The sequence below is a fragment of the Macaca fascicularis genome, chromosome 6, assembly GCF_037993035.2.
Source record: "Macaca fascicularis isolate 582-1 chromosome 6, T2T-MFA8v1.1".
NCBI lineage: Eukaryota > Metazoa > Chordata > Mammalia > Primates > Cercopithecidae > Macaca > Macaca fascicularis.
Genome location: NC_088380.1, coordinates 142562057 through 142582259, shown reverse-complemented (window position 1 = coordinate 142582259; position 20203 = coordinate 142562057). Strand labels below are relative to the sequence as shown.

General features: G+C 48.9%; 1 protein-coding gene across 1 annotated transcript in view; it reads right to left on the bottom strand.

Annotated features, from left to right (window-relative positions):
- TGFBI (transforming growth factor beta induced) overlaps window positions 1–18864 on the bottom strand; it is a 34384-nt gene extending 15520 nt beyond the window's left edge. Inside the window, exons 1-6 of the mRNA XM_005557841.5 lie at window positions 18663–18864; window positions 14008–14106; window positions 4062–4126; window positions 1385–1545; window positions 865–1029; window positions 461–607 (exon numbers count right to left, since the gene is read on the bottom strand). Coding sequence (XP_005557898.2) covers window positions 461–607; window positions 865–1029; window positions 1385–1545; window positions 4062–4126; window positions 14008–14106; window positions 18663–18796 — 771 coding nt within the window. The 5' untranslated portion in view covers window positions 18797–18864. The remainder of the gene's footprint in view (window positions 1–460; window positions 608–864; window positions 1030–1384; window positions 1546–4061; window positions 4127–14007; window positions 14107–18662) is intronic.
- Window positions 18865–20203: the final 1339 nt, after the last annotated feature.

The following is a 20203-nucleotide window of genomic DNA, read 5'->3' as shown; positions in this document are numbered from 1 at the left end:
TGTGTCCACATTGGTGGCCTCTCTGCTGTTCCGGGCTCCAAGAGAACATGGGTATGATTGGAACCAGAGTCCTAGGGTGGGGACATGTGATCCCACAGCACACACAGCCTGATAGGCCATTTATTCTAGTCCCCCATGTGGGAACTGCCACCTCTGGAAGCTACAGTGCAGGTCCAGGGCTCAGAGGACCCTGTGCTGCTGCAGCCACACACCACTGACATTTCCAGGGGAGGCAAGGAAAGGAACACTTTATAAAGAAGACAGATGGGGAATTTCACAGGTTAGGTCAAGCTGAACGTCTGGTCAATGGATTCTCCATGTTCGAGGCATTCAGGGGAACCTGCTCTATGTTCCCCTACAGGAGCCATCCTCTACCCCTCCTGCAGAAGAGTTCCCGCTAGGCCCCTCTTGGGAGGCAATGTGTCCCAAGCCTAGGCCTCCATGCAGAGCAGTCCCTTACCCGAAGTGTCTCAAAGGTGTCCTCGATCTCAATGATCTGCTGGATGTTGTTGGTGACGGTGGAGATGACCTTATCGATGAGGTGCACCACCCCGTTGGTTGCATGGTGGTCGGCTTTCAGCAGCCGGGCGCAGTTCACAGTTACAATCTGCCCAGAGAGGCAGCAAGGATGAGCAGTCAACACAACACAGGCATAGTCCCAAAGCCCCAGAAGCAGGAAACAGTGTTTTCAAACACAGTAGCAGAATGTGGGTTTTACAAGCTGTGGAATAGAGGGCCCAAGGAGAAGCAGGCACAAAGGGGAGGGTTGTCTACAGCTTAAACCCCAGAAACCAGCCCACCCATGGAACCGAAGTGGGTTCCTTGTGGACCAAGGGCCATGTAGTATGGCTGGGGATCCCCTACCCCATTAGGATAGTGATGGATCTGGATGTCGGAATTCTGGTACATGGAGGTGAGGGTCATGCCGTGTTTCAGCTCATCAGTCAGGACTCGCCTGCCCACCATATGGTAGCGGAGGGCATTGAGCAGCTCAATGTTGACATTGCTGACCAGGGAGTCCAGCACTTCCTAGGAGGAAGGACAGGGTGTCAGTTAGGGGCTGCAGACTCGATGTTCAAGAGATGGGTCCCTGCAACTCTGGGAAACATGTTCTCAGCCCCCGTGAGCCCAGGCCTCTCTTCTGCCAAGGATCCCTCCTCAGGAAGCACCCAAGTCTTTCTGCCCAGTGGGCACAGGGGGGCATTAGACGCAACCTGGTAAGACATATTTTAGCTCAAGTTCCATAGCCTTTTCTAAGGGGTTAAGGAAATAGCTTCCCGAAACAGTAGGAAATGACTGCAGACTCCCATTCATCATGCCCACCCCTCGGGGAAGTAAGGCAGTTCCCCATAAGAGTCCCCTGGGCAGATGGAGGTCATCTCACAGCTGGCAAGGAGGCCCAGGCCTCGTTGCTAGGGGCGAAGATGGTGAAGCTGCCGGGCCCCTCCATCTCAGGCCTCAGCTTCTCCGTGCGGTCCGTGTACAGCTGAGTGGTGGTGGATCCAACGACTCCCAGGGTCTCGTAAAGGTTTGAGAGTGGTAGGGCTGCAGGAGCAGAAGACCGAATGAGGGATGGCCTCCGGGGGTCCAACCCAACCAGACCCTCCCTTCTCTGCTAGAGAGCACAGTACATCTGCAGGTGGAGAGGACGAGGAGGCCTGTGGGAAAGCCCAGAGACAGGCTGTTTCTGGGGGGCTGAAGGCTTGTTACAGTCTTCTTAAAACAACTCAGTAAGTCAAATGCCTCGCTACATGAACTCAACTAATTGGTGATTTTTAATATAAACACAGCAGAGCAAAGCTCTTGTTCCCAGACATTTAGATAACAGAGGCAGGAATGTACATTGAAAACAGATATCCTAACTACAAACTAGTCTTACAGATTTACCTGCTTATTGAAACTGGTTCCCTAATGGCTTCTGTTAGAATGAGAGACTAGGCCGGGCGCGGTGGCTCAAGCCTGTAATCCCAGCACTTTGGGAGGCCGAGACGGGCGGATCACGAGGTCGGGAGATCGAGACCATCCTGGTTAACACGGTGAAACCCCGTCTCTACTAAAAAATACAAAAAACTAGCCGGGCGAGGTGGCGGGCGCCTGTAGTCCCAGCTACTCGGGAGGCTGAGGCAGGAGAATGGCGTGAACCCGGGAGGCGGAGCTTGCAGTGAGCTGAGATCCGGCCACTGCACTCCAGCCTGGGTGACAGCGGGAGACTCCGTCTCAAAAAAAAAAAAAAAAAAAAAAAAAAAGAATGAGAGACTATCATAAATCTCCAAATTACTGTGTGTATTTGCAGGTAATGAAATGTTATTTCTTAAAGTAGCTTGAAGGGGTTTCTCAGATCTTGTAAGACCAAAATGAGTTTCCTGTTCATTTGTTTTTTTGTTTCTTAGACCAAAATCTTAATATTCATTCTGAAGGGTCTGAAATTAGGGTTCAGAGTTGAGCTCCCCTTCTAAGGTCAATCTTCTTTTCCTATCCCATTTCCCCACCTGTCCCTCAACTTGACTCAGTACCTCCATGGCCCCACCCACACCAACCTCTCCCATCACATACTCCAGGGACCTTGGCACCAACCAAATTGCCCTCCTTCCTGTTATGTCTCAGTCCCACGACTGATTGATTGATTGATTGATTGATTTTTGAGATGGAGTTTCACTCTTCTTGCCCAGGCTGGAGTGCAATGATCCTATCTCGGCTCACTGCAACCTCTGCCTCCTGGGTACAAGCGATTCTTCTGCCTCAGCCTCTCAAGTAGCTGGGATTATAGGCACCCACCACCATACCCAGCTAATTTTTTTGTGTTTTTAGTAGAGACGGGGTTTCACTATGTTAGCCAGGCTGGTCTCAAACTCCTGACCTCAGTTGATCTGCCTGCCTTGGCCTCCCAAAGTGCTGGGATTACAGGCATGAGCCATTGCGCCCAGCCCAGTCTCATGATCTTTAAGAGACAAGGTCTCACTATGTTGCCCAGGCTGCTGGTCTCAAATCCTTGGCTCAGGTGATCCTCTTCCCTCGGCCTCCCAAACTGCTGGAATCAAAGGCATGAGCCACTGCGCCAGTCCTCAGTCTCACATTCTTAACTAAAAAAAATAGCCAATATAGTTGGCCCTTCATACCTGTGGGTTCTTCACCCACAGATTCAACTGAACATGGACCAAAAATATTTTATAAAATACAATAAAAATAACACAAGAATTTAAAAGAGGATATAACAACTACTTACGTAGGGTTTACATTATATTTGGTATTATAAGTAATCTTGAGATGATTTAAAGTATATGGAAGAATATGCATAGATTACATGCAAATACTATACCACTTTATATCAGGGACTTGAACATCTGAGGATATGGCATCCTAGAATGGGTCCTATAATCAATCCCCCGCAGGTACCAAGAGATGACTCTATTTCAAAATTAAAACAAAATACTAACTCCCGTGTACAATCACTTGTGTGTGGTACTAAAAGAAAGGCTCTAATAAAATTCACAGGTGCCATGCTGTCTTTCGCCCAATGCAACCATTTGTGGGACTCTCTGCTGACTCTGGATGAGCCCACCTGTCCTGTAGCTGTTTTCCCTGCTGAACTCCAAAGGGCCAAGTTTAGACACAGGGAGATGGGGATGGCTTGGAGTTGCCAGCCCGCCAGAGATCCCCTCGTTCCACATCCCATCTGCTATCTAGCAGGGCTGATGAGAAACTGATGGCCTATCAGGCCCACCCTGCTGGATGTGTTTAGAATCACTCCTAGCCAGAAGCAGAGGCCAAGAGCCTGAGCCTGAGCCTGTGCCTACCGGGAAGGGCATGGACAGGCCACAGTTGGAGTCTGCTCCACCAGTGTGGTAAGGAGGCCAGAAGGAGCAGCTCAGGAAATGCACTGTTTCCAGCTTCCATCCTTAGCGCCGTGCATAGAGCCTGGGGCCGATGGGCACGTGGGGAGAATGCCACGTCCTTGTGCCACCGCCCCCATTCACACTCTGCTGCCTTTTATGTGGGGACTCCTCTCTCCCACCATTCCCCTCCACCCACACCAACAGGCGAGGCCCGGCGGATTCATTCACCTGCTGGACAGCCCTTCTCCCCAGGGACCTTTTCATATCCAGGACAGCACTCATAGCTGATGACTCTGTAACAAGACAATCATACATTGTGTTAGGCAGGGCTTCACTGTTCCTCACAGGTCATCGGGCCCCTCTCCACAAAGTCACCTCCACAGCTAAGGAAGAGGAATGGTAGGTGAAACACATTCCTCTTAGGAGTCATTTGCTTAGTCATAGGTCTGCCTTTCCTGAGCAAGGAGAGTCTCACGCCTCCTCTGCTCTGTAGAATGTTCCTGGCGGCTGCCAATACCTACAGCCAACCAACTGGGAGAACACAGGACTCTGGCAGCCTAGTCAATGTTGTGACTAGAAAACATAACGCACCAAGGATTTTATCTCAACATTATTCACAGGAAAAATCCGATGGTGAGTGTTCCTGAAAGGGAACAGAAAGGAACAGAAAGGGGCCTGCACCAGCTCTGGCTCTGAGACTGTCACCGACCAGCTGGGACATCCCCAGCCAATTTCATCATCTCTCTGGCTCTCAGTTTCCTCATCTGTAAAACACATATGTGTATCAGGCAGTGGTCATTAAATCTCTCATGATTTTCTAGTTCTCTGATCGAATAACCAAAGAGGGGAGCATATATACAATCATCAAGTTTTTCTCTGTCTTCACAATCAAATTTTAAACTTTAAAATTAAAGCAAAGCTCCTCTTATGAAGATACTTACTTTTTATTTTTTAATAAAAAAAGTAATCAATAAGAACTTTTTTCCTGGTTTGAAATTGAAAATATACAAACATTGACTACTGTCTGGAGATCTGAAATACACAGCTTTAACGAACCAATATTCTGGGGATGCCTAAAACACTGAGAATTTCAAATAATATTGCAAGGAAGGAAGCATTCTGAAAGCCCACACCTAAGAAAGACTTGCTTAAAACCAAATCCCCAGGTTCTGCTGAAGGCTACCCTGTACGACCTCTACTCAACAGGCTTGGAACCAAAAGCAAACAGCCAGTCCTTCCCTTTCCTTTCTCCTACATGGATATGCCCTTTGAGACAGGAAAGGACTCAGACTTTAATTGCAGCGGGTTTTACCACAGAAATGCTCACTGTGGGACTCTCACAGGACGTTTAATGACATCACCAGAAAAGAAACAGGCCGACTGGGAAGAAATACAGGCTTTAGGGCTCTGGAGGGGCCTCTGGAAGGCGCTCTCAGTGTGCCCAGGACAGCCTGCTCTTGTTCATTTTTAAATGGAGTCGTCTCAGGGAAGACTTAGTTAAGCGAAGATGAAGGCTGATTCATCTGTTATCCAGGGGGTGTTTCAGAGACAGATCAGCTAAGATGCTCAGGTGGCCAGGGAGTTGCAGCTGTCACTTTGCTAGAAATGGGCCCCCAGGAAATGACTGAGGAGTGACAAGCTACGCACATTCTTTTTTTTTTTTTTTTTTCCTGTTTGCTTCCTCCTCCTTCCTTCCTCTTTTGCTTTTTTCTCCAGTCCTCCTTCCATCCTGTTTCTTTCTAAGATTTCATCCCTGAACTTATAAGGGCTAAACAGGCTATTGTCTTGGGACTGATCTTGACTGACTCACAATTTTCTCTTCAGAAACTAAAGTCATCCTCTGCAACTAAAGTAAGATTTGATTGACACACTTTCAAAGGCGGTGTGGCGTAACAGAAACAGTGCCAGAATCAGGAGATTTGGCTTGTGATCCATCAGTAACTAGCAGGGTGAACTTGAAAGTCCATTTCTCTCTCTGGTCTCAGTTTCTTGGTCTATGAAATGGGGTGAAGTTAAACTAGATGATTTCAAAAGTTACTTGCAATCTCACACTCACAATTCTAGTCAATATTTCTGGAAGACAGAGAAGAACTCTTCCAAAGGACACTGTCTGCCAACTTTTCCCAGCTAAATCCAGGGAAAGCTCCAAGCCTTGAACCCATAGGACTAGGGATGCATATGCATGGGATTCTAGGCTTTCTGTGATAAATTCCAGGGCTGTATTACTGGGGCTGGGATGTGGGATTAGGTCAAGTTCCTCAAAACTTAGTTTCTTTCCAAAAGTGTCTGTGTGAAAATCCATGGAGTTGCTGAAGCAGAGTTGAGGAATAGTGTTATCCTCAAAGTCCTCATGTCAGGGCGCCCTGAGCACACGGGTGCAGTACTCTGTATGGCATGGAGCCCCTGGGCAAGCTGGCCAAAGACTCTTTTTCCATACTGTTGGCTTCTGAGTTCCATCCCCAAAAAAACACAAGGGAGCTGAACAGCTCAAGTGGCCTCACCAGGATTTCATTGAGGACAAAAGAAAACCAACTCCTCAAATATTAACTCTTTGGTTCCTGTGGCTAGGTGTGTGTGTATGTTCAAGGGTGTGTAAAGAATGACACCAGGAGAAATGGAAGTTGGGGGTTTAGGAGGAAGGGATAGATCTAAGCAGAAAAGTCTCAGCTTGGAGTAGAATAACTCAGGATAGAATCAGAAAGAAAGCTGTAAGGGCTCTGAGGGGTGAAGGAGTTTCTTCAGGTCATAGGTAGTTAGTAATAGACCTAGGACTCTTGTTGCATTCCATCAAGTCCAATCCTTTTTCCACTGCTCTTGAAAATGCACGTGTTTGGGGGACAGCAGACAGATTTGGAAAGTCTGACATCTAGAAGACACAGGGGGTGTCTCCAAAGTGATCAAGGTTAGCCCTTGTCAGCACTCACTGTTCCTCTCCATGTGGGCTTTCAGCACCCGTGTCCCACAGTGGCTGGACTACACTCTACTGTCACACATGGATGACTTATGCAGCACACGCCCCACAACCAAGGCTCAGTCTCTCAGGCCACTGTCTTCCTGCGCCAAGGGCTTTTTCCTGGTTAACCGAGTGTGGCTTTCTGCCAGGAAGCTCTCTCTCAATCCTCTTGCCTTCCTGCTGGCCAGTCTGGCATCTCTGCCACTCTCTAGGTGTACAGGGGTTAGCAACGCCTTCAGCCCCGGTGCAGCAGCCTGTGGGTTGAGAAGGTGTCAAAGCTGGCAGTCCACCTGCCTCCAACTGCCCCAACAAACGAGCTCTTTTCTGAACTGCTCTGCATGGCCCCAGGGCAGCAGAAAGCAGCTGTGAATCGAAGGCTGAGAAGATTTCAGAAAACTTTGACCAAAATCTTCCGGGCTGACAGTGGCCTCTTCCACTCTCCCTATACTGAGGTCAGTGTGCCATACCACCTGGCCCTGGTCCCAGGGAGAACACAGATGCTGTGGTTGGATGGGCTGGGGGCAATCACAGGGGCATGGGTCTGATGCCATCCCTCCAGGATGAACATAGGAAAGGATGGAAACAATAGGGGGCTTCCCAGTTGGAGCCCCCCAGTTCCTAGGCTTCCCTGCATAGAAAAGACCAATCTGTTGGTTTCTGAATCTCATATCATCAACCAAAGCTGTTCTGATTAAAGGCTTCAGGCTTCCCCTCAGCTAGACATAGTCTAATAAAGAAAAAACTCAGGTCAGAAAAAGCAGATCCCCTAGGACAGTGGTCCCCAACCTTTCTGGCACCAGGGATCAGTTTCGTGGAAGACAATATTTCCCCAGATGGTGGCAGGTGGAAGGAGTGGTTTTGGTATGAGACTCTTCCATCTCAGACCATCGGGCGTTAGATTCTCATAAGGAACGCACAAGCTAGATCCCTCACATGCACAGTTCACAATAGTGTTCAGACTCCTATAAGAGTCTAATGCCACTGCTGATCTGACAGGAGGCAGAGCACAGGCAGTAAAGCTCGCTTCCACCACTCGCCTCCTGCTGTGTGACCTGGTTCCTAACAGGTCACAGACCAGTACTGGGAAGGTGCCTAAATTAGGGAAGGTGCCTAATTTAGAAGAAAGTTTAAAGGAGGGTGCAAAGAGAATGTCAACCCAAAGTCTATGTGTAGGGATGTCTGGGAGGCTCTCCACCAGTCCCTCTAACATTTTGATTCATGAGAGAAGTACTGAGATTTCTCTCCCTAAAATAGGTTTCCAATAAGTTAATATAATTTAAAACAACCACTGCACTTCACGGATTTGGCCGGCTGCTCTGGCTGTAAATGCCTGGGGATTAACTAGACTCGAGAAGTCGTTGGAGCAAGGAATGGCCCTGTAGGCCAGTCACCTGTGACTGAAGGTAAACCATGCAGGGCATCATAGTTTCCAAGAGGAATGACAGAGCAAACACAGACCCATGACGTCTAGACATCTGACATGGCCCATAGACTGCTTGCCTGGGATGGTTTGCTTTCTGCCCTCCTGGTCTTGGAAGCATGGCTGAGCTGATTCTGAAGCCTCCCAATAGAAAATCAGGGCTTGCTTTAACCTACTGTCTACCACCAAAGGCCTCAACCACTACAGCTTTTGCCGGGGCCAGCCTGGTTAGTGATGAGGACAGAGTCTTCAGAACGTGGATGCACTTGATTTGCGGTAATCTATGTGCAGCATGTGAGGGCATTTTCAGGGCTCCTGGAGGCTGACTGTGTCTCCTCAGTTCCCAAGTTCCTTGTCTGATAAGCAGTCTTGGGGATCCCCTTTACAGCAGGGGGTGAGCAACCTGGAGGTTGATGACTCTGAGCCAAAGGCATCCTTCTCTGACCCTGAGGAGGCCTTGTCTCTGGGACCCACAGCCATAGGTTTGAGGCTGTAGAGAGAGACCTGGGGCAGTTTAGCCAGGTCCTACAGGCCTGCTCTCTGGTTCACCTCCCAAGTCACTGACACTAACTGCCAGGCTTGATACCCCCTGGGGGCAGCAAAGGGGAAGTAGACAGACCTCCTCAGCTTACCAGTGAATGACTTTGACCAGGTTGCATAAGCCTTTTGAGCTGTCTCCTCATCTGTAAATAGGCTAATAATCGTATTTATCTTACAGTGTGATTGTGAGAATTGAATGAACTAACATATGAGAAGCACTTAACAGATGCTTACTGTTTACTAAGTGGTCAGTTGTGAAGCTTCTAAAGAAACTCCAGGTATAAACTTTAAAGTTGAAGCTATGTTAATAACTTCATTGAAAGCAATGTCCTACATGAGACCATGAATAAAAACACATTGAAATAAAGAAAAATGCAGCTATAACTCAACAAATAAGGCCTGTGTTGGCTTACCACTGCTTTCTGTGACAAATTACCACAAACTTAGTGGCTTAAGATCATACAAATTGTCTTACAATTCTAGAGGCTAGAGTCAGAAATAGGCCTCATGGGGTTAAAATCAAAGGCTGCATTCCTTACAGAGGCTGTAGGGAAGAATCCATTGCTTATCTTTTCCAGCTTCTAGAAGCTGCCTGCATTCCTTGGCTAGTGGTTGCATCACTCAAACGTCAGCTTTCATCATCACATTGTCTTCTCTGACTCTGATCCCACAGTCTCCCTCTTTTTTTTTTTTGAGGCAGAGTCTTGCTCTGTTGCCCAGGCTGGAGAGCAGTGGTGCGATCTCAGCTCACTAGAACCTCCGTCTCCTAGGTTCAAGCAATTCTCCTGCCTCAGCCTCCTGAGTAGCTGGGATTACAGGTGTGCACCACCACATCTGGCTAATTTTTGTATTTTTTTTTATTAGAGGGGGGGTTTCACCATGTTGGTCAGGCTGGTCTCAAACCCCTGACCTCGTGACCCACTCCCCTGAGTCTCCCAAAGTGCTGGGATTACAGGCGTGAGCCATCACGCCCAGCCTGCCTCCCTCTTTTAAGTACCCTGATGATTATATTAGACTCACCAAATAATCCTGGATTATCTCCCCCTCTTATGATCCTTAACTTAATCACACCTGCAAAGTCTCTTTTTCCAGTAGGGAAATATATTTACAGGATTGGAGATTAGGATGTAGACACTTTTGGGAGGTCATGTTTCTACCTACCACAGGGTCTTACCCCAGGTGGCACATAAGTTCATGTAAAAACCCAACATAATAAAATTCCTTGTCAGCTAGTCAGCCTCCTAGTTTGCAGAATGGGACAGAACCTTTAGGAAACACGCCCAACAGAGGCGTTTGGTCGATCTCTGCTGTGTGGTGTATGTCCAATCTCAGTGCCCCCAGAGCAGACTATTCAAGAGATCCCAGTTGGCTGCCCAGAAATATGAAACAGGAAAGGAGGCGCTAGTATGGCTCTGAGGTCTGCTTGGATGGCTTCCCACCATCTTTTTCTTTTTTCCTCTTGGGACCAAGGTTGTGGGATATAAGGGAGGAAAAGGACAGCTCTTCTTTGGCTTCACATCAGCTGTCCCTGGTGCCCTGCCCAGAAAGACACCTACTGAAAAAGCCCTGCCAGCTGATGGAAAAGCTCGACCATGCACCAGCTGATCTCTTTAAAAGTTAAATCTCTGAGCACTAATGGAGTGCTGAAGAAGTACTAATATTTTTGCCCGTGGGCAAAGCAACACTTGCTACTAGAGAAACAGGAGTGCTCTGCCAGCTCGTCTTGGCTCCAGAGAAAGGCTTTGCACTTGTGAAATGTGTTGCTCGTGAAACAATTTCAAGACTTTTGGAATGAATAGCTGCCACCCATACCCACTAGCTCCTCCACCAGCCCTCCCTATGCCACGTTTATGATGTCTGAGCTCCTGCTATGACTATTCCAGCCCCATGATGTCAACTTGGACTTGGCTGTTAAATAGGCCTCCTCTCCCTGGGGCTAGCACAAAGGAGGCCTGTCGAGAGGCAGCCAGGCTTCCTGACCACAATTTCCTGCACCTTTGCTCAAAGTGCCACATGTAAAAAATTTTATGGCTACTAATCAAACCAGGGCCTGAAATCACAGAGGGGGATGCTGACTGTCTGCCCTCCACAGTCCTCTTTGTTTGATTAGCCATTGTATCACTCCAGTGCTCTTTAGGATCTGAAATAAATGCTAAAGTGAATTTCCAAACAATAAAATTCACAATAAAAGCCACTAAATAGGGACCCATTGGTAACCACTTCCTGTAATAAAGTCCATATGTCAGCTTGACGCATTGCACCAGAGACTCAGGCCCTTCTCTCTCTGTAAATGCAGAAAAGCTTTTGTGTGCAGGCAACAGAGCTTCACCTGATGATAGCAGTGGAGTTCAGGGCCTCACAAAAGCAGGCAGGTGGCTCCAGGCTCCAGGCTCCTGTCTCACCAGATCGGCTCCTGTGTCTCTGTGTGACCTCTTACCACAAAGTCTTCCCCTGTATGCCTGGTACCCCTTGTCTGCTTCCAAGGTGAAATTCTCCTTCTGGTTTTGGGACGCTTGATGACCTGAGCTGCCTCCTCCCCCATGATACTTCTGCCCTTTTCGTCCCAACCTACACTTCTGCTCCAGTCTCCTTCTCTGGAGTCTTGCTGAGAAAATTCCAACTGCCTATGGACCCCATGCTGAGACAGTCCTTTTTGCTCCAACCACTACTGTGCTCCCATTTTCCAGTCTGGTCCCCACCCAACTAAAGGCATCTAGGGACCTGCTTTCCCCAGGATGCCATCAACTCCAGTCAGCACAGCCCTCTCCCCTTCCCACCTGACTACCCATAGCACTGAATTCTGACCAAATGGTGGTCAGACAGTAGCCTTCTCACTGGTCTTGGTCTCAGGTACACAGGAGCCCTGCCAAGCCACTCTCCTTACTCAGCTCTCTACAAGAACAGAGACGGGTTCCACCCCTTCCTCTCTCTGAGTTCTCTGGATCTTTTCCAGGTCAGCTCCACCTTCCTAATACTGCAGGTGATGTTCCAGGAAGGGTCTCTCTTGTCCTAGAAGTTTTATATCAAATAATATTCTTCTATCTTCATTTTCTCTTTTTGAAGTTGCTCAAAGCAATGGCCACGTTCAAGAGTTGAATGTGAATGTCATATCCTTCCGGCTTTGTGAGACTAGGCCAATAGCTGGGATTGAGTCCACTCTGAACCCCATCTCCCCACCTCATCCAGACATGTCTTCCTTTTCCCAGAGGACTCCCCTTGTGCTCACTGGGTGAGGGAGCTGTACCACCACATCATCACATTATCATATCCAAACCTGCCCCCGAGGGGTTGACCCGCTCATCAGGAACATTGTGGCAACACACAGCTCTGCTCCTTGTGCGTTGTCCTGGCACACAAAGATACAGGTACAAGAGCCAAGGCGACTCATCACTGACAGTATTGTCAGACTGGACACTGCCGGAGAATGTTATCAAGCTATTGTTAACTAGATGGGCAAATGCCAGCCCAGGGGCACCCCCGAAACAGTGTGGCAGATGCTACCCTGTAGCCAGCTTGTCATCATAAATGGGTCTCCATTTTCAGAGAAACTTGAACTAACAAAAAAGATGGTCCTCTGAAGCCCAGGGCTCTTGAGATATAGAAGAGTTGTTTGCTTGGCACTAGTGCTCTGGTCACCTTCCAAGAAGCAATTAGGTGAGGCCTGGCTTTGCATTTAATTAAGTAATTAATTGTTAATCTGAGTAGATAATATACACATATGGGAGAAAATCAATCAGCACTAAAGGTTTTCTTCTTTCTTATTTTTTAAGTCAGGCATCATGGAAGAAGGGGTGGTATATAATTTGCATAGTCTCCTTTTGTTCTTAGCAGCAAGAATATTGCTGGGTGTCTGTTCACTGAATCTTGGCAGTGTGTCCTCCTAGCTCACTCAACTGTTAGCTTGCAGGCTGGGCTCTTGATCAGGCATGGAGCAAGTTGCCACGGACCTGCCCTGGACAGTCCCGGGGTCTGCTGGTATCTCCCCAGCTCTGCCATGAATCCCAACTTCCCTCAATTCATATTAGGATTGCTAGCTGCCTAATATGATCAGGGTCACACAATGGGATATTTATTTCCACGTACAGTTTAAGGAAAGAGCATTATCTCTTCTTTCAGTTGGCTATTAAATTGGAGGAGATGTCTGCTCAAAAGCAATGTCACAACAATAAACTTAGAACTCCCTAACATTGGAAAGTGCTCAAGATAGTGGCTTAGAGTTTCTTAATTGTCCCATTATGTATGGAGATAGGAGGAAGGTCAGGCCCTCACAAGTGGCTCAGGAGATTTGTCACACACATCTTCCTAATTGTAGGAGAGAGCCAGCTTTGAGATCTGTTGACAGTTAGTGCCAAAACAGATTAAGTTTCCCCAGAATTGTTAGAAAATGTACCTGATTCCACCAGGGAGCTGGGCAGTGGGGTAAAAGCTGCCTCCCTCCTTGCTGATACAGACGTCAACAAGCCCTGTTGTAACCACGCTGGTCCACACCCCGTTGGCACTCTTACTTCTGTTTGTGTGGTCTAGATCTGCAAATTCTAGGGTAATAATAATAATAGTAGCTAGCATTTATTGAGCACTGACATGTGCTAGGCACCATATTCAGTCTCTTATGTACATTATTTCATTCAATCCTTGTAACAACTTCATAAGGCGGGTCCTTTGTTATACCAACTTTTCAGGTAGAGCAATGGAGAGTTCTAAAGATGAATCAACTGGCCCAGGTAGAGCCAGGGTTTGAATCAGGAAGTCTGTGCAAATACTATATGCTATGCTGTCTCATAATGTGCGTATGTAGCGCCCTAAGTTTTTTTGGGGTGGTTACCTTAGGACTGTAAGATAGAGGTAGTGTTCTTTAGTACAAATTCACCAACGGGCTTTCTTTTCCAGAGTCACATGCTGGTGGCTTGTCCACTGCATATCTGTATTATTTTGTGAGGATTGAAAAACACACAGATGCACAGACACACACACACACACACACACACACACACACACACACACACAGTGTTTCATGTTTCTTGCAAACCCAAACCAGCCCTGAAAAATGTCTCCAAGTCTTGTCAGCAGCCTTAAAAATGCAAAACAAAATTGGCCAGCTTCCTAAATATGCCACTCCCCAGCACGCAGGTCCCAGACACGTTCGCACATGCATCTTCATGGCTTTTTAGGCAGCCTGACCTTTTAGAAGGCTGGCCCAGGCCCCGGGGAACCACAGCCAGCATATATACAACTTGGTCTCCTGGATGGTTACCAATACTCACGTTGATTTGCCACAGATTTTCCTTTGGTACCACTGCTTGCAGTTGGTGAAGTACTTCTTATTGGTGCCAATAACCTTCTGCACAGCGCACACATTGGGGCTGAAAACAGAAGCAGCAGAGTTAGGAAGATGATCAGCACGTCCACCCCACTTCAATGACTCCCACAATGTTGGCCTCCTTGGGTCACTGGAACTTTCTAGAGATAGAGGAGAGACAGTCATTTCAGTCTTGATACTGCAGATATCTTGGGTGTAGACTTTGGTTCTGTTTACCTAGATTCCCATCAGCACCCCCATGAAAGCTTCCCCTGCAAAAATTGTTAAAATCTGTCTTATACATTGATGTAACTTCATGTAAGTATCCTTCTTTGACATGGGCAATTGATAAATGTAAACGAAAGCACCTCTCAGGCAGCTCTCCACACAGACACGCTCTGCATCCCTGAACCAGCTGCTTGGCTCCCAAAGACGAGCCGTTGTTACTGTCCATCCAATAAACCAGAGGCTTTATAGCTGGCTTAAAGCATGGCTGGTTGCTGTCAGGACCCTGATAGGATAGGGGATGCTCTCCCATTTAACTATCAGTTGCTCATTACTTAGATACCAGCTCAGGTCTCACTTCACCCAGACAGCCTTTCTCCAATGTCCCAGATGACATGCTGCTTTCCATCCTCTGGCAGTGGATGCAGTCCTTATTTGATGTTGGGTTCCAAACAGAATTCCTATAAGTGATGCAGGGAGGTGGGGGTGTCTCTTCTCTGCATCTAACACTCAACAGAACCTTGAGGGCAAGTGTTCTACCTTGTTCTGTTGTTCACATTCTAGATGGGGCCTAGCATCCAAGCAGGGTGTAGAAGGAGCGTGAAATGAACTTGTTGATAATACTGCTCCCCAAACTACCCAGATCCAAAGAATCCTCAGGGACCCTGTGAAAAAGCAGAGTGTAAATGCCTGGGGGTTCTGCTAAGAAGCCTTTCCAGAACCATAGGATTTTGATTTTGTGTATCTTATTCACATATACCAAGTCCTGACCCAAACCATGCTCAGGCCAGGTGACTGTGAAAGCTTCATTAGGAGCCCCTAGGACTACGTAGGTAGTCACAGTTAGGAGAGGGTTGATGTTCCTGAGCCTGAGGCAGGCATGCATCTGACTGAATCACAAGTCAGCGAAAGCAAAGAAAACAAACAATACTGAGGGCTTTTACAAGACCTCCTAGCTCAGAGAACTTCAGATATCACCCAAAGGGTCAAGTATTTCTTTAACATCAATTTCCCTGTTACTTTAAAAATGCCATCCACAGACATCACTTGATGTGCGGCGTATTTTTTAAGAAGACACCAATATTGCAGTAAAAACTATACCTACTGTCCCCATCATGATTCCTCTGCAGGAACTTAAACAATTCTCAAATATTCAGAGTCAGGCTTCTGGGTGGGAGTCCATTCAGCCCCTTCATTTCTCTGCCCTGTCTCTTCTACGGTGATATAACTGTCACCTCTTGGCCAGTTTTTTGTTCAACATGTGAAAGTGAGTGGGCCCAGGAGGGACAATGAGCATTAGTGAATGCATGTAAGGATCTGGGGGCAAGAGAAGTGAAGGCTGGAGAAGGGACCACAGCCAGAAGAGGCCTGTGCCTCCCTAGTCCTAGCTGGGACTGACCAAATCCTCCCGATTTCTGAATACCTGGTTTCTGTTTGCTGCCTAGGATTCACAGGTTAGACAGTCCTGGAACAACCCCTGAAGAGTCCTTGCTGGCCATAATCCAGCCTCCGGTCCTATTTATTGTTATAGAATCCCAGAAGCTCTTCAATCTGACCAAGCAGGAAACAATTACTGTCGATGAATTCCCTGCAACTTTCCGTAGGCGTTTGGCGAATCTTCAGTAAGTCTCTTGTGGATGTGGCTCCAACATTCCTTTGCTGAGTGTTTCCACTGCTGCTGTCCTTGTGGCAGCAGCAGAGGCTGGGGGCGGCTGTGACCCTCTCCTTCTCACATCGAGGAGTATGGGTGGGCTGTGTACATAGGAAATTTATGCTGAAGCTTAATTGAAATGAGCAAGTCACTTCTGGGCCTTCTGCCTCAAGAATAACAGCACTGATGTTCAGCTTAGATTTGAAAACCAAGTGCTTCAGGAAATTCAGTTCAGTTTTTGGTTGTTGATGTTTGGAAGTGTGATCGTATTTTTACTTCTCTTTCAGTATTATTTTTCCCCTTCCCTATAGCAACACAGATACAGCTGGGAGTCAAGAGACCACATCATAGTTATTACTCTCCCAACAGCATTCTGTTTCTGAACTAAGTCACACCCTATCTCACTAAGCTGCAGTTTCACCATCTGTAAAATGGGAACATGAACAGTAGATCTCACTGTGTTGTGGTGAGGACGAAAGCAAAAGTGGCCATCAAGTGCTGCGCACAAGCAAGGCACAGCTGTTACTTCTTCCTTCGTATCAGGCAGCACGCTACAATTCCTTAAAATAGCAAAGTTTTCCTTCCCTTTATACCAGTTTCCACTTTGAATGAAAGGCTGGAGCTTGACCAACGTTATCCATTTGCACGAGGTGCCACACCCATGTGTGCCAGGCCAGGCAGCCCTGTGGCATTAACAGGGACAGTTAGATCATAGTAAATACAACTGTGCCTGCAACCATTGTGCTATGGTTCATGTGCATGCGCATCCAGATTCTACTGGGAGAGAGGTGCTCCTGTGACTTCTTAGATTACTCTGCCCATCACAGATTACAATAGGCCTTTCCAGCTATGCTGCAGGAAGCTAATCAAGAGGATTTGCCTGCAGGGGTATGGTGGGGAAGTTGATCTAATATCTGGAACTCATAATCAGGAGCATCTGCATTTAAGAAAAAAACTTTATTTTCCAGCTGGTCACCACTCTTCTGGGCTCTGAAGGGAAAGATGTTTGCTATAAAGATGGCTCTTGATGGAAAGCCCTCCACACCTTTGAGGATCCTTCACTGTGGCTGTGCAGAGAGATGCCCTTACAAGTGACATTGTTGCAAGGCATGCTATAAGGATCTTCTCCTGACTTAGGGTGAAGATACAGAAGAAACAGAAACCTCCAAAGCAGATTGAGGCACCCTAACATAACACAATTCATTGGCAGGAAAGGCAGAGAGACCAACGGAGAGGTGGGCAGAGACAATAAAAATGCCAGTTGCTCGCATTTTGATGTTGAGCCTCATATTCCTCTCATCTTTCTGACATCTCCCCTCACTCTATTCTGCACACTGCCCAAGTCAAAGGTGATTCTCCCACTTCCAGAAAGACCCCAGGATATCCCCAGTGTTCTCCTGTTTCCAGGAGGGTGTTGACGCTGCAGCCAGGCCTGGTTTGATTTCACTCTGCAGGGTGGCCAGATGTGTTCCCAGCAGGTCCTCTCCACCAAAGTCCCAAACTCCTGAAAGGCCTAGACTATAAAGCCACAAGCAGAGGAAACAAGGGCAACTATGCCCTACAAGGGGCAGCCTGTACTGGTACCAAGAGCACTCCTAGTGCAAGGAGCCAAGACAGTCAGGGCCTATGAAGTCAACTCTATCACTCCCACCAATAAATTTTGATTTGAGTACAGATCTGCCCAGTCTCTTGGAGGTCTGGGCATTGCTTGTGGGTGTGAATGCCAGACCCTGATGGTATTTGGGGACTCCTCTGAGGAGTCACTGTGAGATTCTACTCATATATAGTTGTACCTAGTTGTGAAAAAGAAGTTGGTGCAACCAGGTAGGCTGCAAGCTGCAGCAAAACCTGGGTATGTGCGACGCAGGTATGGCCTGGTTTTTGATGTAGAAATGTTGCCTGCCTCTGCCTGGGTCTGTGTTAGGGCCACTATCAGATCAGACCTGCTTGAGTTTGTCTCCTAAAGTCAACACATCTTCAGTGTCTCAAAGGAATTCCTGCAACGATAGTGTCCTACATCTACAAACCCAGCTAATACTTTAAGACAGACTCCAATCCTGGTTCCAGCGCACACTTCAGGACTGTGGGAAAGTGGAACCACTCGGGACTCAGCTTCCCCATTTGAACAGTGTGTGTGAGGGCCCAGTGCATTCTCCTGCTCTTCATCAGGCAGGGCAAGAAGTGCCACACTGCCCTTGCTCTGCCCAGAGAGTAGTGTCAGGTGCCAGCAGAATCTGAGTGCAGGGCCTGGCCAGGTGCACAGGAGCCAGGAGCACCTTGGATGCTGCCACCGTGTGTGGCCTACGTTCTTGTCTGCAGTCGCTGGCCGGGGGCCTGGCTGGGTTGGAATAGGTGCACTGCTGGGTGAGCTTTGCCCTCGGCACCTTCCCACGGTGATTATGGCCAAAGAGTTGCCATTTCCCCCATTCTCCAGTGGCTGGGAGCAGAAGCTGAAAGCGCTATCCGTCTCAGGCTCTTGGCCTGAGTTGAGGATCTCTGGTCCGCTTCCCTACTCACTTCCTCTACAAAGCGGCGGCCGACCGCTTTCCCTCCATGGTCCCGCACCTCCCTCCCTCTCTCCTTCCACCGCGTGCGGGGCTGGTGTCCAAGCGCTCCACGCTGCCGGCTTTTAGTTCGGGCTTTGTTCCCTGCGCCCCCAGCCCACTTCAATGCCCCCAGCGGCGTGCGCTCCGAGCCCCGACGACCTGACCCTCCGCGGCCCCTGGCCGGGCGGCTCGGCTTACCCGTGCTGGCGGCCCCGGAGCCGGCTGTGCTGCAGCACCAGCTGGTAGGGCGACTTGGCTGGACCCGCCAGGGTCGCGGCGGGGTCCAGGGCCAGAGCCAGCGCGAGGGCCAGCAGCTGCACGAAGAGCGCCATGGAGCAGGACGACGCGCACCGAGCGAGCTAACGACAGACGGGCGAGCAGGCAGCTCCAGGGAAGTGAGAGCGCCTCCGCAGCCCGGGCCAGGTTAAGTAAGCGGCGAGCGAGAGGGAGCGGACGCCAGGGGCGGGGAAGCTGGGCCGGCCCGTGCATGAAGGGCGGGCCGCCTGGCGCCTCCCAACCCGCGCGCCCCCGGCTGCGCTGGGCACCCACCCTGTTCTGCACTGTGCCCGTGCTCACAGTTTTCCCAGCCCTCGCCCACACTGCCAGCCCTCACTCCCTCCCTCCCTCTCTTGCCACAGGCTCCCTCGAACCAAGGGTATGGGCCCCTTAGGCCTCCTGTGGTTGCTTCCAAATGGGGACCTTGGGACTGAGGGACAGCTGTCTCTGGGGCTTGAGTCCTGCATGGTGGGGGCCCTCACTGATCTTGAGGCTACAGAACACTGCAGGGAGGGGTGAGGGGAGGCAGTGCTGATTCCCAAAACACTGTGGCCCATCAGACTCGTTTCTGCAACCCAGGAGCCGGCCCCCCTCCCCAGCTCCTCAATCTCTAATCCCTCCACCTCCACCCCACCTGTCAAGCTCATTGAAAGACTGATGAGTAAATCGTGTGATCCACAGAAACGCCAAAAATGTGGGGCAGGTTTTGTTGTGCTCTAAGCTGCTTTTGGAGCCCGTGGGGAAGGGTGGGGTCCTCACCTTGGTACTAACTCATTCCCTCCTTCAGTAAACATCTCTGCAACAGTACCTGCCAGATACATGCTGCAAAGGCAAGAGTCCTGCCCTGGAGGAGCTCAGGGCAGGTAAACAAATTGTCACATGGTAAAGAGGTAATACTCACCCAAGCACCTGTTAATGACCCATCAATTACTTGACACTGCTAGCCCTGGGGAGACACAGATGGATGAATAGAATGAGTGAGACCTAAGCCCTTTGTGAAAAAGCTCCAAGTTGGGGAAATCCACAACCCAAGCCAATGATGTTCCAGGAAGAGTAGCTGAGGCTTTGGGAGCTGAGAGAGGCACCTGGCCCTGACAGGGTGATGCTGGCTCTGAGGCCTCAAAGTTGAAAAGGAGTTAACCAGGTAAACTGAGGCATGCATTCAGGAAACTCAAGTTATCTGGTTGACTGAAGCACAGGGAGGTGGAGTCAAGGGTGGGGAAGAAGGGAAGGAAGGTAGCAGGGCCCAGACTCCAGCTAAGAGCCTAGCAGGTGATGGGTGGAGGCAAGTGACATGGCCAGTGTCATGAGCATGCTTAAGGAGGCAGGAAGAACAGGTAATCAGGAAGGGACCATGCGAGAGCTTGAACTATGGTGATAGAGGCAGAGATGGGGAAGGCTGGGCAAATGTGAGGCGGGTAGGAGGTAATATTCTCGGTAGAACTTGGAGTCTGTACAGACTG